At 36.6% G+C, this 13,990-nt stretch overlaps 2 protein-coding genes across 5 annotated transcripts; one reads left to right on the top strand and one right to left on the bottom strand.

Annotated features, from left to right (window-relative positions):
* The first annotated feature begins 2,349 nt into the window (after positions 1 to 2,349).
* On the top strand, positions 2,350 to 4,714 carry LOC109217682 (MADS-box transcription factor 23-like). 3 transcript variants are annotated; one of them, XR_002066669.1, is made up of 3 exons: positions 2,994 to 3,370; positions 3,545 to 3,593; positions 4,466 to 4,541. XR_002066669.1 is itself a non-coding variant. In XM_019381945.1 (2 exons), the coding sequence occupies exons 1-2, from the start codon at positions 2,424 to 2,426 to the stop codon at positions 4,516 to 4,518; spliced, it is 306 nt and encodes a 101-aa protein (XP_019237490.1). In that variant the 5' UTR covers positions 2,350 to 2,423; the 3' UTR covers positions 4,519 to 4,714. The 3 variants fall into 3 exon arrangements, 1 of the variants encoding a protein (XP_019237490.1); XM_019381945.1 differs by lacking the exons at positions 2,994 to 3,370; positions 3,545 to 3,593 and adding an exon at positions 2,350 to 2,676 and having other exon boundaries at positions 4,466 to 4,714; XR_002066670.1 differs by lacking the exon at positions 3,545 to 3,593 and having other exon boundaries at positions 4,466 to 4,714.
* Positions 3,815 to 13,301, bottom strand: LOC109217681 (putative E3 ubiquitin-protein ligase LIN-1). 2 transcript variants are annotated; one of them, XM_019381943.1, is made up of 17 exons: positions 12,267 to 13,301; positions 11,968 to 12,040; positions 11,546 to 11,797; positions 11,373 to 11,446; positions 10,140 to 11,282; positions 9,587 to 9,728; positions 8,813 to 9,058; positions 7,442 to 7,736; positions 6,658 to 6,779; positions 6,043 to 6,162; positions 5,613 to 5,744; positions 5,395 to 5,517; positions 5,147 to 5,257; positions 4,911 to 5,057; positions 4,721 to 4,846; positions 4,355 to 4,471; positions 3,815 to 4,064 (listed from the first exon to the last, which is right to left on the bottom strand). In XM_019381943.1, the coding sequence occupies exons 1-17, from the start codon at positions 12,944 to 12,946 to the stop codon at positions 4,047 to 4,049; spliced, it is 3,921 nt and encodes a 1,306-aa protein (XP_019237488.1). In that variant the 5' UTR covers positions 12,947 to 13,301; the 3' UTR covers positions 3,815 to 4,046. The 2 variants fall into 2 exon arrangements, with proteins under 2 accessions (XP_019237488.1, XP_019237489.1); XM_019381944.1 differs by lacking the exon at positions 12,267 to 13,301 and having other exon boundaries at positions 11,546 to 11,834.
* Between the last annotated feature and the right edge of the window lie 689 nt (positions 13,302 to 13,990).

Here is a 13,990-nt window from a genome sequence, read left to right as displayed (position 1 = left end):
CTGTTCTCCTCCCTCATATCTTCCCTAGATTTTATTTGTATTTTCTTCCAGATTGGGCTAGACTTTATTGTATCTAGACAGAGTTGTAGATGCTCGTGACTTGTGACACCCCGATGCCGGGCTGGTGTATTTATTCCGCACTGGTTTTTTAGACTTGTATTATGAGATTTTGATAATTTAATAGCTTGAAAATGACTTTTTATGAAATACTGGTTTGATTTGGGATTTATGTTGGCTGGCCTAGTTTCATGATAGGCGCCATCACGACCGGGTCGGTTTTAGGGTCGTGACACATTACCACAATGATAACGATTATAATTTCGTCTATTGTCACGTCCACATCCATTGATACAATCATAGTAATAATTTTGTCTTCTTTCAGAATTATCATATACTGCTATCACATTCTCTTAAGGAAATGAGAATGAAGCAAATTCAAAGGGACGGGTTTCCACTTCTTGTGCCCACAATCATACATGAATTTGATCATAGTAAGGCATAGAAATTTTACCACTTTTGGTGGTTATAATTTCTTTCAAACTCCACTAGAGTTACAGTTTAAATTTATCGTCTTTGCTTGTATTTAAAATCAAATTATAGAATGTCAAGAATTTAAAAGAGAAAAATATAGTAAAATACTTACCTTAAATCCAGAATTTAATCATGAAGGAAGTTCATGGAACAATTGACAATCCTTATGCTCAATATTATGTACAAGTTGAACACCATGCACGTATCCCAAAGCCATGGTGTTGAAGATTTACGTGAGCCCCTTCGAATTGGCAGGAACTAGTCCGTGAAAAGGATAGAGGGGTAGTAGGGAACTGGAATGATGATCAGAAAATAATACATATAGATGAAATTTGCAAGAAGTTTTATAACGAGGAGGAGTGTCCTTATAGAGATAAGTGTAATTTTCTTCATGAACGTCCTCCGAAATTTAAGACTAACATTCCAAGGCAAAGGGAGAGTTCTGCAATAAGCATTGGAACTACGGGATAACAGAAGTGATCTTGAGCATAATGAGATTAGTAAGCATGGAGTTGCAGATTCAGCTGCTGTCCGAATTAAACCTATATATTCCATGGGTGGTTTAATTTCTCATACATTAGACAACTATTTAATAGTATATCAATAAATTAAAACAATCGCCCTCTACTCAATTGGTTAGAGTCTCATGCTGATACGTGATACAACAACAACAATAACCACCCAGTATAATCCCACGAGTGGGGTTTGAGAAGGGTAGGATATACGCAGCCTTACCCCTACCCTGGGAGGGCAGAGAGACTGTTTCCGACATGCTGATAAAAGAAGAAGAAGAGTATTGCGGAGAAAAGTAGAGACATAAAATTCTTATTGATTCGGGATGAATTACAATGTAATAGAACACCTCTATTTATAGGGAAAAATGGCTTAGCCACCAAGCAACAAACTCTAAAATCTCACTAAAATATAGACATTCACCTTAAATATAATTCTATTTATAACAAGACCAAATTTCTCCAAAAATTACCCACGCAGTCCCTGTACGATATTTTGGCAAAAGATGTACAACGAATACGTGTTGGAAATGTTAGATTTAAGTAAAAATTACAAGTAGCAAATAGTTATGTGTTTGGAGCTAATCTTTGATCTTCAAAACATCTAACTTAACTACTTGGGCTATAAAATCATGATTAGCTACTCTGGAGATAACTTGGAACTGGAAAGAGAGCTAAAGACTCCGTTGGAAGCATTCATCAAAGCTTCAAATCTGGTGATTTTGATCTTTAAATGACGACTAAAATAATTCTTGAGTTAAGACTTAAGAGAGGGAGAAGAAGTCAAGATCCGATAGATCTTGGTCGTTTTTCTGTCGTGGTTTCGACGATACAGCAACAAAAAGGGACGAGAGGGAATAGGGGGTTGGGAGAATGGAAACACAAGCAGTAGATCGCCAGCCGGTGGTCAAATCCGGTGGCGGCCGGTGATGAGAAGTGGGGAAACGTTTACTGTTGCTCAAGAGAGAAGGAGACGAGAGTCTCACAAAGATGGGGGAGTGTGGCTGTGAGGTCTTGAAAAATGAGAGAGAGTTAAGGTCAAGGGACTTGGCAGCTCACGTGGCAGTTGACATGGAGAAAATTGAGGGGTCAGCTGCCACTATGGATATCCGTTAGGGTTAGGGGTAATTTTTAAAAGTTGATTAACGGTAGGGATAGATTTGGACGAAAAGTATAACGGGTGGCATAAGTAAACAATATATCATTATAGAGGGGTAATTTTGGACCTTTACCCTTTAAAAAAATTACAATTTTTTCGTCCAAACGCCTATATAAGCAGGTCTTCGCCGCTTCTATATAAGAGTAGTAAAAGTAAAGTCCAGCTCTCCGCCTTTCAAACAAACTTACAAAGTGTTTGATTACTTGCAGAGAGAAAGAAAGATGGGTACAGGAAAGAAAAAGATTGAAATCAAGAAAATAACAAAAGAATCATCAAGAATGGTGACATTCTCAAAGAGACGCAAAGGACTTTTCAAGAAAGCTGTAGAACTCGAATCCAAGACTAGTGGTGTTCAAGTTGCCGTTCTTGTTTTTTCTCCCACTGGAAAACCTTACACTTGTGGTGGGAACGACGTCCTTACCACCTTTCAAAACCATTGCGATTCTTCTCATTCTTCAGAGTCAGCAACAAATGGTATGTGGGATTCTAAATTCAATGTTGAAACATGTCATGACGTGAACGAACTCTTAATGTTTAAGGCACATCTGGAAAGTACCAGAGAGAAACTGGCCGAGTCTCAGTTTTTCGAGTCTCTGTGGTTATGAGAGAGTTTTGTAGCTGTGTGACTTCAAGAATTAAAGCCTTTTTGATCGATTTTGAGTTTATATAAAGAATTAATTTCATGTTTTCGTTTTTGTAGGGGATAAGAGAAGACAGGAATCTGAGTGTCATTCTGTGTCTGTTTCAATGTTAATTATAGAGGATTTTTTTTAGAAAAAGGATTATGACTTTATAGTAGTACTATTTTTGTAGGTTTTGCTTCAATTGTTGCGGACTAAGATATAAAGCTTTTTATTTCATGATTTTGATCTGGGCCTGTTGATTATGTGTTTGTCGAAATTTCTCTTCATGGTTTTTGTTTCATAATGTTCCATTAACTTGTACCTAATGAGAATTTTTAAAAATGTGTGTTAATGTTGGTCAATGGCGGAGCCAGTATTTGAAGCTTATGTGTTTGGGATTCTTGTTCTTTTAAGTTAGTGGGTTCTAAATTAATTATTTGTACATGTTCAATAGGATTTTAAGACAAATATAGGGTTTGGACCAAAGCTACTAGGATTGGACGAACCCGTAGCGGAAGAGCTAGCTCCGCCCCTGATGGTTGTAGGTATATTTATTCCTTTTCTTTTTACCGGAGCCTAAACTCATCGAGCATTCTCCTATCTAAATCTAGTTATAAGATCAAAGGAAGCATGAAATTTGTTGAATGGTAATCAGGAAGCATAAAGAGGGGAATATGAGTATTACTTTTACTTTTACTTTTCTCTTTATTTGGAGGCAGGGATGGTGGCCCGACATAGAGGGAAGAGGAAGGGGAAGGAGAGAACGGGGTAAAAATCCAACGTTTTACCTTTAGAATGTAAAATAGAAATGCCATTTGCTCGTCATGCGTTCAAATTTTTCGGTATGTGTGTTTGTATGTAAGTAGGTATGTGTATGAGCTTATAAACTTTAGGACTTACGAAAAGGTTGATCCTCTAATCTCTATTAATACTCGAATGCAAGTTGAAATGTATGTAAGTAGGTAACATCCTTTTTTTTAAGCAGAAAAGAAGAGAACAAAAAGGCTTAGCATTTATCTGATATTTTTTCATGATTCATTTACATGGCAAGTAGAATTATTTGAAGTGAAATGATATAATTACACTGCAATCATTTGTATGGTTGTGTTCTCTCTACATCTTATGGAATGAGAGACTGCCTGCTCCTTCTGTACAGGGTGAAGACGACTAACTTCTATCACTTGTGCTAAACTTTACTTTTTCTGTTCCTGCAATATACCACTAGAGGGGGATCCAACCCTGCCATTTTTTAAGATGAGAAGTCAAAGCAAGGAGTTAGTACCAATTTGTTTGGAAAGAATAAAATGAAGATTGTGCCTTTCTTTAATTAGATTTTTTGAAGGGAGGATACCAAAAGGGGTTGTGGAAATTTTGATATTCAAAATTGGCAAGTGCACAATACCGGCAACATGTGATTTTGTTATTACCACTGGTGCATGTTACATGATAAGCACGTATATTCTGCAATTTGGTTATTTCCCTTTTAGTAATTCTTCCTTTATTGCGTAGAACAAGTTCAATAGACATACCTTAATCATTCCTGTTTCTGTACCACATATAATCATGTCATTTGCTGTCAGAAGACTTGTTATCTTGCTGCTTGCTGATAATCTTCCAACTTTGTGTTGTGTTCCTCTCAGCCAAATCTGATCATCTCATGTATTCATGGGTCAGTATGCAGCCAGTTGCTTAGAGATGAAGTGGTATTTAACATGGTAAATTTTGTGTAAGCGAGTTGAGTAATTAGCATATATTTAGTACTCATTCATTGAACTTGACCTTGGCCCAAGGTGATTTTTGTTAGGTAGAGATAGTTTCTCTTTTTCCCTTTGGGATATGACTTTCTAGAATTATCAAACTTAAATCTCAGTATCTAGGAAAAATATGCCCAGTACCTGGATGTTGCTCATTGATGCACTGCAAATTAAATATATGAAGTCCTCAACTACTTCCATTGCCAACACGTTGGATCCCTTTTCTGGCGACAAAGATATTTGGGGCTTCTTGTTTTTTCTCCAGTCCTGCATCAATGAGGGTGTCAATGGAAGAGGTATTTACTCCACATCAGCAAGTTGCATTTGTTACCTTTATATGTGAAGCTTCAATCATTGAACTTGCACTATATATCCAGTCCTTATATACGGCTAATGAGTTCACAGACTTGTTTTTCATACTCCAAATCTTTGATGGTGCTTTGATCTCTTGCTGCCTGCTGTTTGCTATAGCTAACTCCTGCATTGAGTAATTTGATATTTGTACTTCAATTGCTTTATGAGTTGTTCCATTATCTATATGAATCTAAGTCAAGATCTAACCCTGACCTGTATGCTTGAATCTGTGCAGCCTACGTAAAGCTTTCCGCGTGTCAATATTCCACACCTTACGGATTTATTCGTAAAATATTTACTGGCTTTTCGTGATCCATCAAACACCTATAAAAGAGAAGGTCTTGTTAATATAATATACTATCTAAAAGTCATTCCGAAACTTGGCTTCTCAGACATGACTATAAGAGTCTGCCTTCCTATTTGTAGGTTCTTTCTTCTGAATGTAATGATTTTGTATCTACCTTCATTTTGTGGCTTTGGGTAATTGCAAAAATCAGTTTTCCGTGTGTGTTAATATTTTGAATTGAATCTTTTGCCAGTATAGTCTCTACGCATTCAAGATTTCTTTCATGCATTTGCCAAATCTGTAGAGAAAGAAAAACACGTCAATCTTAAATGCATTTTTTGAATTCCCTTCAGTCCATAATATTAGCATATGACTTGATTGGGTACTATTCACCTTTACTGTTTTGTCAGCAGATCCACTCAACAGGCAATTCCCCAATTCAGAAATGGCAAAGCAAGTCACAGCCTTTTTATGCTCCTTCACGTCCCGGACAAGTGTCGCTGCTTGTCCTTTGATGTCCCATGCCTATGATGTAAAACCATCAGATATTTTGTTTTGCTTCTATAAAACTTAAAAAGCGATGTGCTTATTATAATAAAAATACCATAATGATACGGTTACTAAAGTAATAGGCCTGTAATTCACTCTCTGCTCCCCCCCCAATCCCACCAGATGTAGGTAACAAAATGACCATCTTACCTACACATATCCACACACACATTGTTTTGGAATTTAACTTACAAGAGGCCACATGCTTCCTTTGTTAGCGTGAACCATAAATTTGGAGGCAAGAAGTATGAAGCACTTAAAAATAGCTGCAAACCTTGATTGAACCATCTGCATGTCCGCTGTAAAGCTGTCCATTATAGTAGATGAGCGAAGTTACTGCTCCACTGCGGTTACTACCCACCTCGAGAATCTGTGTGTGTACACAAGATATTCTCTGCTCTTACATTTGCAAATAAAAGCTTGAGTTAGAATGAAGGATTGTATCATGATAACATAGTACTGGGATGAAATGGGCCTGATGCTAGAGCAAAATGGCCAGAGGTGATACATCTTTCACATGGATTTTTACTTTGCTGATGCCTTTTATCCTTGCTCTGCATTTTAGTGAACAAGACACATATTCAAAAAGTAGGTTTCCTATTCAGGGAAATATCCTAGTAGTCTCTTTGACAGTGGAATTTATTTTAGAATGTTAAGGTTACCGAGCTTGTAATAGTTGCCGCTTGGATGCCTGCTAATACAATGATGATAATAGGTTATACTGAAGATACTGTTTAAGGAAGTTTAATAGGTTCATATGTACTAGATGTGATGAACGTAGTAGGAAGACTTGCATTCCGAGGTAGACATACATTTGGTTGCATGATTGTGCTGTTAACATCAGATGCAGTCATTAGATATGTAAGAAAGAAATCTGATGTCTACTTACCCACTTGTTTGGCTGGATATAGTCAGCAACCTTAAGCAATTCTTCTGCCATCCAACTGATACTGGAAAGACGTCTTAGTGACTCTCTAACTCCTTCTGACAAGTTGACTAATTTTTTCATCCCTATAAGAGTTTTTCATTTCAGGTACATGTTTGAATTGAAAGCAAGTTAACTTGGCTAACGGTGACTTAAGCACATGCTTGATGTGAAAGCAAGTTAACATAGCATATAGGTGATGTACGAGCAGAAAAACCTATGCCTAACCAACATGTGATTTTGGGACTATCAAATTAAAGAGAAATTTGTGCTCATGTAAGATTCAGAGAGATATGTAAATCACGACGGATTGTGGCTGTTTATGAAAGTTCTTTGCATCTACAGATGCTGCCTATATACTCATTCTCCAGCAATCACAAGTTTCTTCAGTTTAGAAACTGTAAGTACTCACACTGCAGAGATTCCTGAAATTCACGAAACAAGATCACTCTCTTTTGCCATTCAAGGTCTTTTTCCTCTAGTTTTGTTGTTAGGCTGTCAGCAAAAGCAGTAGGAACTAAATTTTCATTAGTTTTCTTGTTCTATTGTAATCAAAGTTATCTGATAAAGTTGAACCATAAGACCCTTCTACGCAGACAATTTTTGAGCAATGTAACAACCTTCTAATTGTTAAAGCAGCTAAAAGTGCTTCCTTAGCTTGTTTTCATGCAAAATATGAAATTTTAGACTTCTTTTTAAATATCCCAATTTAAAATAAATGTATAAGAGTACAAGTTTAGAGTAATACCTCTTCCGGAAGTATAATAATAGATACAAAGACATCCTAATAGCCTCTCTTCAAGCTCTAGTCCTGGATGCACAAATTGCTCCATTCTACTAAGCAAGATCTCACAGGCTGCATATCTCAAATCATCTGGGGCTTTCATGATTTCAGACCCAATCCATGCAGTAGCGGCAAGACAGTCTCGGGAAGTGCTCCTCGAATTGCTCTTAAGTCCTTTCTCTAAAGCATGGAAGAGAGGACTTCCAAATTTTAAGAAGCGCTTTGCTACTTTGCTGCACCATGTCTCTATGCCAACATCCTGCAAGTTTATGGAATCTTTAGAACAGGTAAACAACTGACGTGTGCCGCTGAGCATGAAATATTATGTAGTAGCCAAATTGGTCAGTGTAGATCCTAGTGCCTCTAAATATTAAATAGTACAATATAGAGCTGTGTTCTAGGTGTTACCTATGTGGTGAGAAGGCAGAGACAATTAGCCATTTTTTTGCATTGCAATTTCACTATACAGATATGGAGGATTTTCATCAGTCTAAGGGGAATTCCATGGGCAATGCCGGGAAGATCCTTGATATTCTAGCTAGCTGGAATAAAGAGGGCACACTTTCGAGAGATAAAGAGAGATGGAGAATTGTCCCAGCTTGTATATGGTGGACAGTCTGGGAAGAGAGAAATCAAAGATGCTTTGAAGAGAAGTCCAACAACATCCAAAAGATAAAGACGAAATATTTAGTTCTTTTTTATTTTTGGTGTAAAGGAAAACTTTTGGAGGATAGTGTATCCATTTTAGATGCCCTAGATTCATTGTAAGAAGAACAAGGGTGAAAAGTGTCCTTTTTGTGTAGTTTTGTATGGGCACTTACATTGTAATTATGGGTGACTTCACAATTTTAGTGAAGTCTTTATATTAATATACAAATATGTTACCTTCTCAAAAAAAAAAAAAAAGATTTGTTTGTGCTTGTTAATGAACATTTGCTTTGGGTTCATAGCTTCAGAAACAGCAACTGTACAACTGTAGTTTAGAACCTTATCAAAAAACTGTACAACTATAGTTTAAAAGAAGCTGTACAACAGCAATGGGAACGTATAGATTCTGTGAGAACTCTCAAAAACTAAGAAGCACTCTAAATGAGAAAAATCTCCACAATGCTATGATAGAAATCTAAATATATAAGAATAGGAGCATCCCAAAGAGTAGGATAGCTATGAAGCTGAAACCCCAAAGGAAAATGTAAATCCTATGGAATAGTTTGTTTGAGGACTGTTGAGATAAATCTTAGGTGCTAAATCATCCCTAGCTCTTCTACCTGCACTTTTGATCAATATCTATATGATCTCACGCAGCACCAAGTTAAATCTTCAAAGCACAAATACCTGTAGACATTGATCTGAGAAGTCAACATTCTTTATCATGTTCTTATGTTGCAGTGAAGTTAAACCAGCCTTTTTAAGCAACCATGGTATTGTGTATGGTTCTCCTGACCAAGAGCACGTTCCGCCAAAATTGGATAGGATGAATGCTGATAGTGCCTGTGTCGCAGAATTCTCTTCACATGTCACTGACTCAAGTAAGGCTTCCATAGCCTCTTCACAGTATACAAATTTACTAGATGTTTCTTCCTGAAAATTTTTCATCGTCAAAAGCTCATGGTTACTCCTTTTAGTCTGTAAGCAAATGTATAAAATGTACGAATAGGTATTACATTAGTTTCATAGGGCCAGAAACATAAGTTGCGTGGACTCTCCAAAAATGTCGCTGCACCCGTGTTCAGATCCTCCAAAAATGCACTACTTTTGGAGAGTCCGGGCAACAATAGCAGGAAACCAGATATAGGTAGATTTTCGCTTTCTGTTTATAGAAGGAATGAAAGAAAATGTAAACATTTCCAAGTTTTCTTCTTTGTATAGTGTTTCCTGCTAATTTTCTTAAGCTATAAAAGGTAAGTTTCTATTTATTTTTTTATTGTTCTCTTTGTGTACTTCAGTGCCCAATATCATGAGTTTCTTGTTATCCCTGTACGCTTGGGAGATTCTAAGCTCAACATGTGCTGTTCTATTACAGGTGTTTAGTTACGCAAACCTGCTCGATTTATTGTTTGACACATTTTTTTCCAGATACGTTGAAAGATAACACTTCAATATGCTTACTAGCATGTCTAACTGAAGCAACAAATTTGCTGCCAAAATTTTGTACTCTGATTGTGAGTTTTGGATGAGGAGCAATAATGCACACATATTGTTGTTGCTTCCGTCTTGTTGTATTTTCTGCAGCACCTCAGTTGCTGATGACCTGATGCAAAACAAATTGACTAAATTATGGAATCTTCTTGATCATATTTTTAACGTGTAAACAGAACAGTAGCTTCTGGGAAGTATGTTGTATATGGAAGAAAATATTGTTTATGGTCACTTTGTTTGCATACATTCTTCTCTTCTCGATGAGGTGAGTAGTTCGAATTTTTTCAGTCTAGTTCATTCACAAGATAACAAATTATGGTGAATGAAAACCTCGGGAAAGGTGTCGCTGATTTGCTTCTAAGAACAAAGTCTTAGTTTGCATATTGCATTTATCACCAGTCCTATGCTGATGATAACCTTCCAGTTTTCATATTCTCGGGAGTCCTTATCTTGATCAATATCAAGGTCATTCCCTTCCACAGCAGATGATAAAGAAATGGTGAATAGGTAGATAGTTCCATACCTTGGAATTTGCAGCAGTTCATGAAAGAACTCCAATGCAATTGATGTTGCACGCTTATGGTTGCTTCTCAAAAGAGAGATAAATGGGGCCACCGGAGCAGAATGGTTTATGTGTTTTCTGCATTGACCATCGAATTGCATACATCTGATAAGAACAGCTGCCAGAGCAATAATCTCTTCGAGGTTGTTATTTCTTGAGACATCCAAGAGCCCTGAGAGTACTCTGGGTGAGCTGATCACAGCTAATTGTGTGTCGCTCGATGTATAGTCAAATGCGGTGACTAGTGCTTCCATAATCATCAATGACGCTGCAGGAGGTGTTATCCGCAGTGTTGTTAGGCTACATTTGTAACTGTTTGAAGCACACACCACATCCACAAGACATGGTAAAAGTTCTAATGTCTTGATTTCTGCAGGAGATGGGTTTATTAAGTAAATTAGTATAGCCGCTTCATGAACATTTTTCTTAAGAGCAGTTGCCAAATGATTCAACTGTAACCCTTTCCTCTTGACATCTTCAACAAGTGATCTGTTCCTTGAAATAATAATTGATAGGACTGATACCGATTCCCGTATCACATGTTCTTCTCTGGATGTTGATATAGCCCTTAGAAGTTGATCAATGATTATGTCCTTTAGCAAAGAATACTTAAGTCCTGTTTTGTTATTCAGTAACTCATATATTGTTGTAAGATCAACTGTATAATCCCCAAACTCTTCTGAGAAACATAACTTTGAAATTATTTTCTCAAGTATTGCTGCTTGAGAATTTTCTTCAGCATATTCAAGTATTTCATTTAAGGTCTTCTTGCACCTGTTCTTTTGCCGTGAAGAAATCCTTGGGTACTGTGTTTTGCAGAGGTGATAATCATGTAAAGACATGGACACTGGATATCCATCGGATCTACTATCAATCATCTGTAAGCACTGTTGCATAGTTGCAGCTTCATTGTTACCACTCAAATTTATGTGTGTTTTGAGGCTTCTAATTCCTTCTGCTGATAAATCAGTATGAGTAAATGATCCGGAGAATCTTCTGGAGAGTGAGTTAGTTATTTCTACTTGGCTTCCTTCTTTGTGCCCTAATCCAGAAACTTGCGATTTACAAACCAAGCTTTCCAAAAACAACGAAGATTGCTTGTTCCTGTATTTCATTCGGTCAGTTTAGTTAATGAATATCACACCTACTCAGATATCAGGCTAAAGTTTAAAAACAGGTGAGTAGGGACTGAACTGATCATAAAAAGCCTCTGTGTGCTGGTTTTCTAGGCTACAGTTTGAAGTGATTTCCAGGTCTTCTGCATATTCCTGAATCAGAAAGAAAAAGATGAGATTTTATGCTTATGTGAATGCAAAGGGCTATTCTTTTCTACTTCTCTTTCATGGCTGTCTTTGCCAAGATATTACCTCATGAATATTTTCATTTCCACAACTGCTGTCGCTGAAATCCAAGTAGATTGGTGTCTCTGGCTCAGAATCAAGCAATATATCTTTGAGGCATTTGGTGGTTGAGTTCTTGGGTATTTCTGCTACACCATTCCTTAATTCGGTAATAGCTACCTGATTTTGCTCTATGGACTCGTTGGATTTGATAATCATCTTTTCTTCCTCATTCTTGGCATCATAATTTTGGGGATTAAATGGATGCACCTTCTCAGACTGCATTCATGCTCTATTAATTTAAAAGTCATACGAACTGAAACAATAATCAGGAGAATTAGGAACTTCCACTATCTAAACTTAGAGTAAACCCCAATGCGAGTTTTGAACTAATGTGTTCAATAAAGAATTCTGGATATGGTCCATGTTCAGACTTATTTTATACTTACATTTTGACAGGTGCACCGGTCGTTTCCATGCTTACATAAATTTGAGGATGTTGTGCCTCTGGACTTGTTACTCCTGTTAATCAGAAACGAATTTGGATGAGAATAAGCTTACAAAAATGATTCTACATTTCAGAGAGCTCAGACAATGTGTTGTAAAGTAAGATATCATCTCCATTTTGCACTTTTCAGTTCCTTTTGTGGATTGGACATATGAAATTGCTAAAGACTAATGTCATAATCATCCATTATATTATCTATGTCTTATATACAAAGCAACATATGTAGTCCAAGAAACTTACATTATCTGCTCTAATCCACCATTCGTTAGAGGACCCTCTCCAGAAGACATAATCTGATAATACATGAGCCAAGCTTTGTATCTCCTGGCCATCATAACATAGGCCTCATTCTCATCAACATTGATAAAAGATGCGGATGTAAAGTCTTTGAAATGTGTTTCCTTCCCTTGATGCTCAAAGATGGCCAGGAGTTCCATAGCTTGAAGCCTGGGGGATACTAGAAGAGCTTGAAGAAAATAGGTGGCGACCTGCCACTCATCTCCTTGGAGCTTTCTAACGAGGGAGAGGTAAAAGTAAGAATAGGCTATCAAATAATTGTTGGGAATTCCGGCTGTTTCTCCTTGCTCTTCGAGTGAGGCTGGAACTTGAAGCATCTTCTCTGAATTCTGTAGCCTTGATGTTTTCTCTTCACTCCATTTTGCTTCAATTGCTGCTTCTATACTCTCTATCCCCCAATAAAGATTCGACAATATTGATTGCTCTGAGAATTCAAGGTACCCTCTATTACAAACATCAAGCTTTGAACTGCATTTCAATTTCAAGCATTTCCTAGATTTTGTATCTTCAACAAATTCAGTTATATGTTGATTGATAACAGCGACGAATGCACGGACTGATTCAAGGTCTAGTTTATCGTCGTCATATGAAAAGATGTGAGGAGGGGTAGCAACAGAAGCCATTGAATTTTGGCTTCATGAAGAAGAACAAGAACAAGAACAAGGAGTACTACAGATAGATAATTAAGGAGAAGAAGTGGCTTTTTCTGTATTCTTTGCTCGTGATTCTTTAGGGGGCCCTCATTTTTCTTCTGAAAAATATGCTACAGACAAAGATATGGCCGTTGCTCCATTAAAGGAGGGAAAGTTTTACAGAAATAAAGGACAGATGGTTGTTATTGTCTTCACAGAGTAATAATTAACAAGGTAATTTGTCCATTTGATATCCTTTTTCTAATGTCCATTGTTTGTTAGCTAGGACCTTTTTTTAGAGACTTGTATAGTAATGTAATTAATGGGGTAAGTGTTGGCTGAAATGTACATGAATTTAGTGGAATGTATAGAGATAGATAATTCATATAGCTGAGTTTGGAGAAACATTGTTAATTAATTAAATTTGCTATCTATATTTACAGTGAAGCGTTTCATTATGCGGAGCAGATTGCTAGATTCCTTTTTAATAAATTAATTGGACGGTGCTAAGCGTGATTATAGTTTAATTCTACAATTAGGAGGAGTGCTATATTTTGTTATTATCTCTTTCAATTCTAAGTGATAATGCTTTTGTTTGTTATTTGCTTTTTATCATGGTACAACTGTAGAAAAAAGGTGGAATTCTTTAACTTTAGTATATGTGGGAAAATTATTGGTGGAACAAGGTGTTGATATGGTCATTTAATTATTTTAAATCTTTCCCTTTTTGTTATATAGTCATTTAATTACTTTAAATAATTGCCCCTTTTGTTATATTGGGTAATCTTGTTTACTGGTTCTGTGGGGTGGCATTCCGTGAACTTTGTCGTCTTGTAAAAACTTGCCTGTTAGACACGTACATGTCCATTTTCACATTCTAGCTAAAGAAGAGAAAAGCAAAGAAGATGCTTTTCTGAGAATGCTTTACATTAAACCAAAAAAGAAAAAAATAACATGAAGTGGTAAGTAATAATTTCCGTAATATTATTTTACACCTTCAGCTATTCTCTAATAGTATCATTTATTATTTAATAA

The sequence above is a fragment of the Nicotiana attenuata genome, unplaced genomic scaffold (assembly GCF_001879085.1).
Source record: "Nicotiana attenuata strain UT unplaced genomic scaffold, NIATTr2, whole genome shotgun sequence".
Taxonomy (NCBI): Eukaryota; Viridiplantae; Streptophyta; class Magnoliopsida; order Solanales; family Solanaceae; genus Nicotiana; species Nicotiana attenuata.
This window is presented reverse-complemented; position numbering and strand designations above follow the sequence as displayed.

Bases quoted from the DNA above. Each gene is read 5' to 3' on its own strand.
- LOC109217682 (XM_019381945.1), top strand. From the start codon at position 2,424: ATGGGTACAGGAAAGAAAAAGATTGAAATCAAGAAAATAACAAAAGAA. The intron at 2,677-4,465 runs GTATGTGGGATT...TGTTCCTCTCAG, and splicing joins TTCAGAGTCAGCAACAAATG to CCAAATCTGATCATCTCATG.
- LOC109217681 (XM_019381943.1), bottom strand. From the start codon at position 12,946: ATGGCTTCTGTTGCTACCCCTCCTCACATCTTTTCATATGACGACGAT. The intron at 6,163-6,657 runs GTAAGTAGACAT...ATGTAAGAGCAG, and splicing joins ATATCCAGCCAAACAAGTGG to AGAATATCTTGTGTACACAC. The intron at 5,518-5,612 runs GTGAATAGTACC...CTTTCTCTACAG, and splicing joins CTGCTGACAAAACAGTAAAG to ATTTGGCAAATGCATGAAAG.